Raw genomic sequence first — 15311 nt, 5'->3', positions numbered from 1 at the left:
GGGTCCCCATTTTCCCAGTCTATCTTTCCATGGTTGAAATTGCCCATGATTAAAAGTCTTGAACCATTCCTGCAGGCAAATGAAGCTGCTCTCTCTATTATATTAATGGTTGCCATGTTGTTCCTATCAAACTCCTGTCTAGGTCTTGTGACATTTAGGGGAGGGTTGTAAATGACTGCCACTATTATCTTGGGTCCACCCATTGTTATAGTTCCTGTTATGTAATCTCTGAATCCGTCATAGTCCGGAATTTCCATCTCATCTAAACTCCAGTCCTTCCTTATCAGCAGGGCCACTCCACCTCCTCTCCCTTCCCTCTATTTCCTTACTATATAGTAGTACTTTGGAAACACAGCATCTGTTATGACTCCTGACAATTTTGTTTCCGTGAGTCCTATTACATCAGGGTTTTCCTCTTGCGCCCTTTCTGCCAGTTCACTTGCTTTATTGGTAATCCCATCAATGTTTGAGTACATTACCTTGAAGCTCACTTTCTTATATCCAATTTCACCCTCACTCCCCACAAGTGTAGGAAGTTGTTCCATGGTCATTGCTACTTGGGCAGGCTCATCCTCCTGTGAGGTAGTTGCCAGGGGTTCAGGGGAAGGTGTAGTGGGGGATGGAGGGCTTAAGTCTTGCTCAGGCCTGCTTGGGGCAGGAAGAAGTCCTGGGGGTGAGGGGGCAGGGAGTGCTTGGGGAGAGGGCACGCCCTCCTGCAGTGTAGTTGACAGGGGTTTGGGGGGAGGTGGAGTGGGGGATGGAGGGCTCAGGTCTTGCCTGGGCCTGCTTGGGGCAGGAAGAACTCCAGGGGCTAGGAAAGCTGGGTATACCAATGAAAACATCGCATTCTACGTGCAGACAAAGAGTCACAATAATGTGGCTTCAAGATATGAGAACTAAACCACACACTAGAAGATGAGACGACGACGACTTTCGGTCCGTCCTGGACCATTATCAAGTCAATTATCACAATCGACTTTATAATGGTCCAGGACGGACCAAAATGCTGTTATCTCATCTTCTGATGTGTGGTTTAATTCTCATACTGCATTCTAATGAAGTACACTGTACTATATATATCTACATAACTATTCCCTGCATCATCTGTGCAGTTCAATTTTGTTTCCTACAAATATTCATAAATTAGGTTTCCGATTTGCAATGGTTACATGTAACCTTAAAAATACAATGGTTCACTTCTAATACTGATTGTGATTTTAAGGAAATCTGCATTAAAAGTATTTAATACTTTTTTTTTAGATTATGAATGCATGTTTTTAAATGAGGCTATCTAAATAATTTATTGAGCTTACATTTATAATCCACATCATACAAATCGACAACAGAGTCGCTGCAAAACAATTCATCGTCATCTGCACAATTCACCTCCTTGGTCTTAGGTGATGCCCTCATAGACTCTACCTCAAGACAGTCAGAATCGGAGTCAGACATGATGCCACGTCCAAACACATTTGGGCTGTTTGACAGAAATATAGTATTAGAGAACAAATATAAAATACAAGACAAATGATTATTTGAAATGGAACAGAATTACCATGTTGATTTACCTAATGGAATAAATACTCATATGCATTCAAAACTACAATTTTGCATGAGAGGGACTTGACACAGACTGCTTTCTGGAGGGGCCAAATGATGACTCCCTGTAGCTAGCCTCTCTGAGATAGCTCCACACATATAAGCATATCAGCCCTAGAAGTCCTTAACAGCCTACTGGAGACCAGAGACCAAAACCTGGGCCCCCCTCTCACAGAGATGCATTGAGTTGGAGATCTATGATCACCCCTCACTGAAGAAGCAACCCCCTAGAAGGAATTGAAGCAAAACACACAACTTCAATGTTCATAGAAAGTTTAAACAAAGTTAACAAAACAGCTGCCGGCTCCTCATGCCAATGATTAATATATCCCTTTGTTTTGAGTAATTCCCACACTTAACGTAAATTCATCCCCCTTTTGCAAGTAATTTGGGGATTAAGCCACAAGGGTTAAATGATTGATTAATTGGTCCAGACCCTGTTTAATTGATAGCTTTTGGTTAATGGTCTGGTGGCAGCGGTGTAAAGAGATCCTTGAGTTTGCTAGAAAACCTAGTACGACGTCATGTGGCTGTAGAATCTTAGCCGATCGAGTGGCTAAGACCACATGGCGTGGGACTTGGCTAAGAGTTAGCTCTGGGGTACCTTGGAATTGAGTTTAACACTTTCGCGCTCTCCGCAAAGGTCACTCAGCCAACCGAATGTGCGCGCTGCGTTTTTATCGCTTAAGCGTAAAAACAAAAATGTGTATACTCTTTTTACTCTTCTGACCTTAGTTCTCATGCTACGTATTTCATTTTGGTACCAACGTGTTCGCAATAAAATTCTCTAGAAGAACATTAGTAAAATAAGTCACGAAACATATAGGGATACCAGCACCAAATAAATAACTACGTAGATGACTCGCCGTGAGCGCCCATCAGCAACAAAATGTTTTTACTCTTGGGATTGTAATCACCTCCACACTTGTTCTACAGCGTTAATTTTGGTATCAATGGACTCGCAATGAAATTCCCAACACGGTGATATGAATATAAGCGTAGAATAATGATGCAGCCCGCCTGCAAGAGTGTGGGAAGTGGTGAAATTGTTACCCGGTATCGGTGACGGGACGACGCACGGCGCTTTGAAAGTTTATACTTATTTCACTCTCATGACATTAATTTTCTATGTACGTCATTCATTTTTATGTCAATGTGTTCGCAATAGAATGTTCTATGTACCCATAGGTAAAAAATATCAACAAAGCGTAAGTTAGAATAGCGACAAATATAAAACAACGCTGGAACATATCAGTGAGCGTCAAACACACACGAAATATTTTTACTTTTGTTATGTTTGTCAAGATTATACTTGTTGCACACAGTTATTTTTGGTTGTATATTGATCGGAATAAAATTCCCTAAACAGACATATGCATATAATATATGATATGGGGGAAGAATTACCAGTATAAACGGCTAAAGTCACCCACCTGCAACCCGTTTGGGACAAAATACCATTTGATCGAAGTTATCCACACCTTTCATGAACTTATTGTACTATGCAGCCTAGTGGTGAGAAAGAGAGCCTCATAGCGCGCAGTTTGAAACAAACCCAAAGTAAATCGGATAAAAATTGAATTTTATACAAATATTTTAAAAGTAGACATAACGTTATGTCCACTATGCGTTTACATTAGACGAAACCGAACGCGCCGGCGCGTCCAGATAGCGCGAAAGTGTTAAGTAAGCATATTCATGGACAGGGTAAAGTACAGAGTAGAGTTAATACCCGTCCCGTTTTACACTGTTAGTGGCTTTGCAACAATGTAAGAACATCGATATTATGTACTCTCACAAATACTTCTATAAATAAAAATAAAAATACATAAGCATTAATGTAGTTAAATTACACAAATACTAGTAAAAAAAATAAAAACTGAAGAAATAATCATACAAACATCCAAGGTCAACACTGGAGTCCCCTGCCATATGTTGCTGCTGCTGTGGCATATATTATTATTATATTAATATTATATTATCACAATAATAACTGTATAATAATATTTATAATATAATAATAATAATAATAATTACTGTATAACAATATTAATACAGTAATAATAATTATAATACAGTATAATAAATAATAATTATAATAATACAGTAATAATAATAATTATAATATTAATAATCATATAATAAAATTATAATAATAATAATTATATTATTATTAATTTACAGTCTCTAGAAAGGCAGAAAGTAAGCGGGTAGAATGATTGATGTAAACAAATACTGTGGATGAAAGAGAATAATAAAGGTATTAATATGGTGGTAAATATAAACACAAATCAGAATACATCTCCAGGTGCATGCACAGGATTCTGAATGTTTATGTGGCAGGTTTTAAAAAATTATTTGATTGGAGCATTGAAATCATATACCTCAAAGTGAGCTGCATCTGTGTTTTAGAAGTGACCTCAGTAGGACAGGGACTTGGGCTTCTGGCCTCATCACTTGAGCTCGCACCATCCAAACTGATCACCAGTGGTCTCTGCCTGATACTTCGGGCAGCAGCTGTCTGTCTTTGAAGACGACCTCGTTTCCTTCCTAAATAAAGATGCATATAGAAACGGCAATTTGAAAAACAGTTCTTAGAGAAATGTTCAAAATTTCAGCAATTTTATTGCAGCAGCACTATTCATGCAGTAGACATTTTTACTATATATACAGCACATGGACTACAAAAGTTGCTAAATGCAAGTGTTTAGTTTTCTACCAGAGATTTGGTGCAGGTACTGAAGATATTGGTGTCGGAAAACAAAGCTGAACCGGCCTTCAAGCAGCCTGAAGGATCACCCTTCCTGAGAACGACTCCAGTCTGGAAGGGACCTGCCGAAGGAAGCACAATGGCCCGATAATCTGGCTCCATCAGGAACCTACCTTTACCAACAGCAGGCATGGCCCAAGCCCTACATGGCTGCCTCTGGAAAATGAGGAACAGACACCCCCAAGAAACCAGCAAATAACTTATAGGCCTGCATGATGAACCAGCCGTAGAAAGGAACTGAACAACATCCTCAGGAAAGAGGAATGGCAAAATGAGGGAGGTGGACAAAATGGCTAAGGACCAAACCAAATCTAGACTTGGCCAGCACAGCCTGCCAACATGCTGAGTAAAACGCTGCCACAGACTCATGAAGGACGATGCAGACATCCTATACAAACCTGCTGAAGCTGATACCAGAGGCAACAAGGCCTCCAGACCTGACAAGTCAAGCTAGTTCACATCCTCCTGTAGCCAATGAGCAAAAAGTTCCTGGAAAGCCCAAAAGCACAAAACCAAGTATGAGCCCCCGTTTTCATCAGCAATATGGGCTCTAGAAAATACAGGCAGCTGCATGTGTAGTCTCCTGCCCACATACATAGCCAGAGCAATCATCAGGTGGCAGTCATCAGGTGCCAAATAAGGAGAGCTGGCCAAAAAACACCTGAAAGACATTACCTCACACCAATCAAGTGAATGAGTATTACAAAACGCCTGCCAAGCCCCAAGGGGGAAAAAAAATGAGGATTGTCAGCCAGTCAGGATAAATCCAGCACCTCGTATCATAGCCAGAGAGGGAAGGCAAACCCAAACTCAAGAGACCAGGTCCATCAAGGAAGCAAGGCTCAAATCCTGCAGGAGGCACCAAAAAGTATCCATATGAGCCTCAGAGTGAAACTCAGAAAGATAGAAACCTCCAGAATGAAATTTAAAGAGCCATCTTCTTGAGGTTATCTTGAGATGATTTCGGGGCTTTTTTTAGTGTCCCCGTGGCCTGGTCCTCGACCAGGCCTCCACCCCCAGGAAGCAGCCCGTGACAGCTGACTAACACCCAGGTACCTATTTTACTGCTAGGTAACAGGGGCATAGGGTGAAAGAAACTCTGCCCATTGTTTCTCGCCGGCGCCCGGGATCGAACCCAGGACCACAGGATCACAAGTCCAGCGTGCTGTCCGCTCGGCCGACCGGCTCCCTAGGCAATCTGAAACTAATCTTGGGGGGGGGGGGCAGAGCAGCAGAGTAATAAAATTCATACACAGAGGGGGGGATACAAAAAATTATTCCACAGAGGCAAAAGCCCCCCTCACAGGGGGCACCAAAGTCTAAATAGGGTCAAAGGGCACCAAAGTCTAAATACGGTCAAAGGGCACCCCAAGGACCCCCCACCCATGGAAGACAACCATTAAGGCCCCGGGGCCGAGCCACAGATTGAAAGGCATCCTCCCAAGTAGAAGGAATGGAGTAGGGAAGTGATTGGAAATGCAACTTTGATATCCCCCGGCATGACAAGACAGCTCAACTGCCTTCACTCTTGCATAGGCCAAGCTACACTCCGAGCTAAAATCTGCCCTTATTCGGAAACCCTCAAATGCTTAACAGGTGCAACAGCATGCTACAAAATGGCTTGGTCAGAAAAGCAATAACCAAGGCTAAGCCAGCCACCAAAGAGCCAGAAGGACCATCTTGCCCAAGTACAACTCCAGTTTGGACAGCACCCAGAGCAACATCTAAACTAGGGAAGCAATAGATGAACCTCCATCTCTACCAGTCTGGCTGAAAGGGATCCACCGTGAAAGCCTCACGATTGAGCAATGATGCTACATAGGAACAGACTGGAGTCAATGGTTTCAAGCCAAAGCAAAGAGTTCTACCTCATGGCAACCAAATGTCTTGCAAAACCAACAAGAAGACACGTCAATGGTCCACTCTGTGAAAATGGGACTGAAACATGATAACCCGATTGCAAGAATACTAGACACCCCCATGCGTTTCATGCAGAGAACCAAACCTCGAGAATGAATAGTCTGGCTCCAAAGGGGAAAGGACCGAAGTGAAACACCAATGTTCAGGAAATGAACCTCTGGGGAGCAGTCGGAATTGGGCTGAAGGATGGAGCCCAAAGAAGACAAATCCTACGAAGGGCCTACCACACAACCACAAACTTTGTGCACCATGCTGTGCCCGTAATGGAATGGACCCGACCACTGACTCTAGAAGACATCGTGAGTACTGGTCATGAAGCCACAACCCAGTGATGGGGCATCCATGAACACAAGTGATATGAGAGGATGGCACCACAGTACCAAAGTCTGGAAAGGAAGCTGGTGATGCAAAAGCAAACAAAAGGCAAGTGAGGTCCAAACCCAATAGTCCCAGCAGTGGTGAACCTGGCAGAAAAAAGGAACCAGGACAGCACTAAGCCAAACCCTGCCCAGGGTAAACATCACGTAGAAAAAGTTCAGGGTCCCAAACAACTGGTGTCAATTCAACACCATATGACAACACCGCTGCAAGCAGCGCAGTCTTAGCAGGCAGGAGGAGAGACTTGCCAGGGAATCTCAAACAAGACCCAATTAGGTTTGAACCCAAGATGGATTCAACTGGGTCGTCCACCCGTTAATCAGGAACAGTAACCGGTAAGCTCGGAAAGAACCAAATCCCTTGTCAGCTGACATGGGATTGTCTGAGGGCTCAATCCAGTTGTCAAAGCAGTGTAACACATGAGATAATGATCGGGGGATAGAAACACTAACCAGCTACTCAAAGGACTTCCAGTGGATGTAGTATATATGGATTTTGCTAAAGTCTATGATAAGGTACCACATGAAAGACTGGCAAGAAAATTATAGGTACATGAAATATATAGTAGAATATTAGAATTGATAAAACAATGCTTTTTCACCCACAGGGTTATAACCCGTGGAACCGCCTACCGTCGAAGCCAAAACACTTAAATTTTATAGTTCAACTGGAAAAGATCAAAACAAATGGGAGGGACCTGTGATAAGCTGCCAGCTTCCTGTCCTCGTCGAGGTAAATTGACAGGTATATCAGGTAAATAATTAACTGAAGCATGCAACAAGGTTCTTTTTGCATGCTTTTCAAAAACAAATACATTTATTAGTCCATAAGAGCTAAATGGCAGAGACGTGCTGTAAAGGAACAGTCTCCGTGGTGTAGTGGTAAGACACTCGCCTGGCGTTCCGCGAGCGCTATGTCATGGGTTCGTATCCTGGCCGGGGAGGATTTACTGGGCGCAATTCCTTAACTGTAGCCTCTGTTTAACGCAACAGTAAAATGTGTACTTGGATGAAAAAACGATTCTTCGCGGCAGGGGATCGTATTCCAGGGACATGCCTGAAACGCTACGCGTACTAGTGGCTCTACAAGAATGTAACAACTCTTGTATATATCTCAAAAAAAAAAAAAAGGAAGCAACTACACCTGATAACACTAACACTATCTTCATCTACTTTGTGCCAAAGGGTAAGTTATTGTGTTGTAACAAACTAGGTTGTTGTAAAGATTATTCATTATAGATCTGGCATAAATATTTCACGAGACCACATGGTGGGTTGAATGATACATATCGCATTACATGTCAGTAATGCATCAAGAAGCAAATCAGGAGTGCAGAGCAGCAAATAAGGAGTGCAGCAGTAGAAATTTGTCATCTTGGAATGTCGTAAAGGATGGGGGTCTTAAGAAGACTTTGACAAAACCGCCTACAGATGTCGTAAAGACTTCACACCCATTCGCCGTCCTGGAAGACGAATGCTGTGGGGGAGACTGAAGTTCCCACAAAAGTCAAGACAACGAAGGGAGCACAGGTCCCTCAAGGTGTTCACATTGTAAAAGTACCACCTAAGCAAATTTTGGTTGTTGGAGATTCTTAGGCGAGGTATCTGGATAGAGCTTTTTGTGCCCAGAGATAGGAGGGGGGGGGGAACAGGTTAACCCCTGCACTGTGCACCAATTTTTGGCAAAAACATCTTGGTGCAATTGTCAAGAACATATTTTTGTTTTTATAAATGTTCAAGTAAAGTTAATGCCAAAATGTTTCCAAACTCAACTATTAACATTTCAAAATACAAAGAGTAATGATAGAGGTTTAGAAGTGGATGAAAGGACATAGCAAAGGGGATATTAATAAGGTATTAAAAGTATCAAGACAAGACAGAACAAGAAACAATGGGTATAAATTTAGATTTAGGAAAGCTGGGTAAATACTGGTTCGGTAACATGGTTGTTGATTTGTGGAACCAATTACTGCGTAACGTGGTGGTGGTGGAGTCCCTCGATTGTTTCAAGCGCGGGTTGGACAAGTATATGAGTGTGATTGGGTGGTTATAGATAGGAGCTGCCTCGTATGGGCCAATAGGCCTTCTGCAGTTGCCTTTGTTCTTATGTTCTTAATAACAAGTCAAATGGCTCACCTCTAGGGAGAGGCATCTTCACGGTCTCTCGTTGCTGTTGGTATCAACGGCCTCGGCTGTATTCGCCCTGTCAGTCCGAATTTGAAGACACAGCGTTGTTGTAATGAAACTATACCCAGCTAGTGGAGGAACAAATTCGAAGTGAGCGGGGATGTAGTATGGGCCCTGCTGCAGCTCCAACACTGACGACCACTGTCACACTGGTGACTGGGAGCCCAACACCACCACCACTGCTCGAATCGTACACACCCGTCTCCGATACCGTAAAAACAGTTCGTCACAAACAAGTTTGTGTATGTTCGAACCCTTTCGTATATAAATATGTGCTGGCCTGTGTTCGCTGCTGTTCTCGTTTTTCAAAATACTATTATTTATTTATTTATATACAAGAAGGTACATTCTTGTAAAGCCACTAGCACGCATAGCGTTTCGGGCAGATCAAAATTATGACCATAACGAGACAATAGAAGTTGATAATGTTGCCCGAAACGCTATGCGTCCTAGTGGCTTTACAAGATTGTAATTTCTCTTAAACTCTATGTTTATATATATTATATATATATATATATATATATATATATATATATATATATATATATATATATATATATATATATATATATATATATATATATATACCTAGTAGCCAGAACGCAATTCTCAGCCTACTATGCAAGGCCCAATTTGCCTAATAAGCCAACTTTTCATGAAATAATTGTTTTTCGACAACCTAACCTACCTAACCTAACCTAACCTAACTTTTTCGGCTACCTAACCGAACCTAACCTATGAGGATAGGTTAGGTTAGGTTAGGTAGGGTTGGTTAGGTTCGGTCATATATCTACGTTAATTTCAACTCCAATAAAAAAAAAATTGACCTCATACATAATGAAATGGGTAGCTTTATCATTTCATAAGAAAAAAATTAGAGAAAATATATTAATTCAGGAAAACTTGGCTTATTAGGCAAATCGGGCCTTGCATAGTAGGCTGAGAAGTGAGTTCTGGCTACTAGGTACGACATATATATATATATATATCCCCCTTCTTCCAGCTAGAGGTGGTACTCCCTTCCATATTTATTTATTATTATTAAAAAAAAAAAAAAAAAAAAAAAAAATATATATATATATATATATATATATATATATATATATATATTAGTATATTTTGGTAGCAGTCTTTCCTGTAGACATATTTTATTAAATATGACCGAAAAAGTAAGATTAATAATTCTAACACGAATTTTCTCAATCTTTCGTACATTATGCTTCACTGTTGGAGGTAAGTCAAAAATCACTTCTCCAAAATTCATTTTTATTTCTAGTCTGACGCGACACGGGCGCGTTTCGTAAAACTTATTACATTTTCAAAGACTTCACAAATACACAACTGATTAGGCAAATCGAAACGCAAGTTCTAATCAGTTGTGTATTTGTGAAGTCTTTGAAAATGTAATAAGTTTTACGAAACGCGCCCGTGTCGCGTCAGACTAGAAATAAAAATGAATTTTGGAGAAGTGATTTTTGACTTACCTCCAACAGTGAAGCATAATGTACGAAAGATTGAGAAAATTCGTGTTAGAATTATTAATCTTACTTTTTCGGTCATATTTAATAAAATATATATATATATATATATATATATATATATATATATATATATATATATATATATATATATATATATATATATATATATATATATCAATAAATAATAAGTTATGAATATGAATAATACATGGCACTTGATAATATAATTAGGGCATGTTATATAATAATATGTAATATATATAAATGATTTAGATTCAGGTTTGAGTAGCAACAATTGCAAATTTGCCGATGATACGAAAATCGGTAGGGAAATTAACACGGAAGAAGACTTGCTATAACTTTTTTTTTTTTTTGAGATATATACAAGAGTTGTTACATTCTTGTACAACCACTAGTACGCGTAGCGTTTTGGGCACGTCCCTGGATCTCAAGTCGATTCTCAAGTCACAATTGACTTGAGAATGGTCCACGACGGACCGAAACGTCGTCGTCCCTTCACCTTCTAGTGTGGTCTGGTCAACATACTTTAGCCACGTTATTGTGACTCATCGCCTGTATCATCTATTGATACTGGTAATGGTTCAAAAGGGCCACCACTTACGGGCTATTCGTGCCCGTGCCACCTCTTGGGTGGCTTAATCTTCATCAATCGTCAATCAATTGGACACATTGAACGGAGACATCTCCCGTCACGACTTCTCCCGAACATTATCTAACACAGTGCAGTTACAAACCCATTAAGATTTCAACTTAAGAGTCAACAGAGCAGAAGTTGCTAAACACACGAGGCAAAATCTTACTGAAGCAATCATACGAGTCATAAATACTCATACTCCCTTACACTGCAAGATCCAAGTAAATTCAGTAGAATTTCTGGTTGCAATTCATTTTACCATGTCGTAGCTCAGTCGATTAAGGCAGCGTTTGGGATGCTCTCGGACAGGCTCGAATCCTCGTCGCGGCCCTTGTGGATTTGTTCACTCATACTCCCTCTAAATAAAACAGGAATAATGAGGCTGAAACTCCCACAACACTGCAGGCTGTAAACTATACGGACGACTTTGTCATCATCATAAAAGGAAGGGATGCAGCGCGCCTTGCACCCAAATGCTTAGACAATAATAATAATAATTGGGTGTTGGTGGCTGAGTAGACAGCACACTGGATATGCAGTCTTGTGGTCCTGGGTTCCATTCCCGGTGCCGGTGGAAACAAAAATAGGCAGAGTTTCTGCCCAAACCAAACTTATGCCTCTGTTACCTAGCAGTAAATAGGTACCAAGGAGTTAGACAGCTGTTACGGGCTGCTTTCTGGGGGGGGGGGGGTTTGTGTGGAGAAAAAAAATTAGTAGTTGATTGACAGTTGAGAGATGGGCCGAAAGAGCAGAGCGCAACCACCGCAAGCACAACTAGGTGAATAAACCATGAGTGAAGAGGCAAAGCAGATTGGTATCAAACTCAACCCCACCAATACAAAAGCCATGCCCATAAAAGTGAAGCCCAACAACCAACTCAAAGTACAGGGTCAACCAATTGAATAGGTGGACACTTTTCAGTATCTAGGAATAATCCTGGACATAAAAAATGTAATGCTGAGGTCACTTACTTGCGAGAGAGAACTGCGACCAGGACGGCAATCCTCAGGCATTAACCTCCCTCTCTGGAGGAGCCAATCTGCAAGTTCTTCGCACATATTATGTACATCTTTATACATCTCTCTTCAAACATCCTCTCGCTTTCTCTCAGAAAAATTATATAACAAAGTACTGAGACTGGTGAGTAAGTCTACTGACAAAACAATCATTTGGATCCACTACCACTAGCAAGTTGGGTATGGGGTCCACTTCCACCCACTGGATGGGTATGAGGTCCACTTCCAGAAAACTACTGGAAGAAAACCAGATGGGCTACTTGTAGGCCATCTGGCACCCCTGTTCTGACTCTCTGCACCTATTTTCATTTTCAAATTACGACTTTTTACACCGAAAATATGCCAATTACTGAAAACGGCGAAGGGTCATATTTGCCCAAACCCCCCTGCAGTTTTCGAAATATCTGAAATGTCGGAAATTTGACTCCTGAGCGTGATTTTTGAGCCGAATTCTGACTCTCTGCACCTATTTTCATTTTCAAATTACGACTTTTTAAACCGAAAATATGCCAATTACAGAAACGGCGATGGGTCATATTTTGCCCAAACCCCCCCTGCAGTTTTCAAAATATCTGAAATGTCGGAAATTTGACTCCTGAGCGTGATTTTTGAGCCGAATTCTGACTCTCTGCAACCTATTTTCATTTTCAAATTACGACGTTTTATATCGAAAATATGCCAATTACTTAAAACGGCGATGGGTCATATTTGCCCAAACCCCCCTGCAGTTTTCAAAATATCTGAAATGTCGGAAATTTGACTCCTGAGCGTGATTTTTGAGCAGAATTCAACCTCAGGGTTGCCAGATTCAAATTGCTAAAAGTAGCGAGCTGATGGTCTAAAAGTAGCGAATTTGTAATAAGAGTAGCCCAATTTTTTGTTTAGTGACTGATACGGGTTTCAAAGTAATCTATTATGATATATAGAGTACATTAAACGATTTAATTGTTTTATTAACATTATTTCTGCATATATATATTTAACCAATATGATAATAGGATAACTTACCAATATTTACTGTTTGAAGCTTAATGGGTGTTAAGTCCTTCCACGTCTTTACAGTTGAAGATTACCAAGATCTTGATCTGCATCCACAACCTCGTTCTTGTATATTGCAGACTCATATTTAAGCATTGACATGAGTGGTTCAAATGACGAGCAACAAGTTACATTTTCTTCAAGATGTTTGATTCTCAAGACTGATGTCAAAAGCTCAAGTCCCATTCCCATTCAAGATTTCTCAGTTTAGTTTTCACAGACGTTACTCGAAAATATCCGTTCAACCAGGGCATTACTGATCGGCAAGCTGTATATTTTCAACACAACTCAGCGAGGTCAATCAGTATGGGATCGCCAGCAGTGTTCTTGACAGTTATTGTCTTGGTTTAAAATGACGATTCAGATGTCGGAATTTGTCCCTTACAAATGTTGGACTAGTCAATGGTTAACAGTAGGCGCCACTGACTTTCAATTTCACTAAGCTTAGATTGGTCAGCTAATACTAACGGAAGTTCCGAAAATGGTGGCCATGTAAGCTAAGGCATATGATAGGTAACAGATTTTTCACCTTTTTTTATAGTTTCAACATTACTTAGAATACGAGAAAGAAGCTATTTGCAAGCTTTCATTAAAAAATTATCGCATCTTTCTTGAACATTTTGAAACTTTTCCTGGGTTGTAAAATTGTTTTGTCTGTTAGTGGCCATAAGTGCTGAAAATTAGTAACCAAAGTCAACTTTCTCCAGGGGCAGATACATAGAATTGTAGTCCAAATTAACATGAAGCTTTGCATGATGAGGACGAACGATTCTTCTGAGTATTCCAAGAGTGAAGTTTTCTAAGACAGTGTGAAGGCTTCATCTTTTGATAAAGTAATTCATCCTTTCAAAATCATTTAGGATTGGTTTGAGACATGTGAAATATAGCTTATTGGAGGGATCAGCGTACATTGAAAATAGTTGCCTTGCAACATATTTATCACAAGAGGAAAAAGCTATTTGGTAATGAGTTGTTAGAGAACCCCACTGATCAAACGGCCCGCTCCTTGCCAACCATCGTCTTCCTGACAAAGGTATTAACTGTAAGGGATCTTTCCCATCATTATCAATCTGTAAATTTCTAGATAACTTCCTCCCCTTAATGAAGATCTGTGGAACCAGGTGTAGCTTTTGGATGAAGTATTATTAACAATTAAGGTTGGGAAATCTATTGCCCCTGGGGAGGATTACCTTGCCTTGCGGTTACTTTTTCTTTCAAAGGTTCCTAGGATCAACGTCCCCAGGGGCCGGTCTCTGACCAGGGCTCTCCTGCGGTAAGTGGTTTTAGTCAATCAGGCTGTTGGACTCAGCTGTGATTTGTACAGATTATATTATTAAAGCATAAATAATCATCATTGAGTTTCTTAATATTAATAGCCCAAAGTAGCCCAACTTGCATTTAAACTAGCCCAAAAAGTCGTAAGTAGCGAAATTAAAATTTGGGAGCGTGGGGCTCTCAATAGCCCAATTCGCTACTTGTAGCCCAATCTGGCAAACCCTGCTCCATAGCACAAACTTTACTGCCAAAGCATTATTATAATGAATACAATTTATCAAAAGACTTAAATTACTAAATACAGTAACCGGAGCATCAAAACATGTTACTGTATAACATATATAAAAATATAATGGATACAAAGTTAAAAAATGTATTATTTAAATTATTTATTTAATGTACTGTACAATGTTAACAAGTGTTGGATTAAGTAAAAATGTCAAGGAGTTTTGGTGATGAAAATAAGAAGTAATTGAATAATTTTGACATTTTGAAAAACCAACTGTAATGTCTACAGAAGAATTACCCAAAATTTATGACACTATGGTAAATATTCCACTGTGTAGCTGAAACGTGAGTATTCTTTACAATTTATTATATAAAAATATAATAAATCTTATTGCACTTCATAAAGATTTGCCCTTTATCTACATACAGTGGAAACCTCAGTACTCAGAGCAGCTCCCAACTTGAACCTTTCGGCACTCGGACACTGTTCATGTTTGGTATTCATCCGTTTGCTTGGCACTCACACGTAAACATGCATCCCTGATGCTTTAGTTTTGCATGGATGTCGTTCAGTGCACAACTCTACTACACTTATCTAAACTTCCATATTTTTTTATTCTTAGTGTAAATAAGTCACCATGGCACTTAAAGTTAGTGATAAGAGCCAAACAAAAAAAAAAAAAAAAAAAAATTGTAGAAACACAATCCAGATGAAAAAAGAACTTGTAGCAAAACATGAAAGTGGTGCCGTGTGTCATCTCTTGT

General features: G+C 40.1%; 1 protein-coding gene across 1 annotated transcript in view; it reads right to left on the bottom strand.

Moving 5' to 3' along the window:
- LOC123759983 (NFATC2-interacting protein) overlaps window positions 1–9056 on the bottom strand; it is a 31364-nt gene extending 22308 nt beyond the window's left edge. Inside the window, exons 1-3 of the mRNA XM_045745272.2 lie at window positions 8803–9056; window positions 3984–4149; window positions 1314–1477 (exon numbers count right to left, since the gene is read on the bottom strand). Of these exons, the coding sequence (XP_045601228.2) occupies window positions 1314–1477; window positions 3984–4149; window positions 8803–8818 (346 nt within the window). The 5' untranslated portion in view covers window positions 8819–9056. The remainder of the gene's footprint in view (window positions 1–1313; window positions 1478–3983; window positions 4150–8802) is intronic.
- Window positions 9057–15311: the final 6255 nt, after the last annotated feature.

This window comes from Procambarus clarkii, chromosome 16 (genome assembly GCF_040958095.1).
Source record: "Procambarus clarkii isolate CNS0578487 chromosome 16, FALCON_Pclarkii_2.0, whole genome shotgun sequence".
NCBI lineage: Eukaryota > Metazoa > Arthropoda > Malacostraca > Decapoda > Cambaridae > Procambarus > Procambarus clarkii.
Note: the sequence above shows the minus strand (reverse complement) of the source record. Positions and strands in the feature narration are given on the sequence as shown.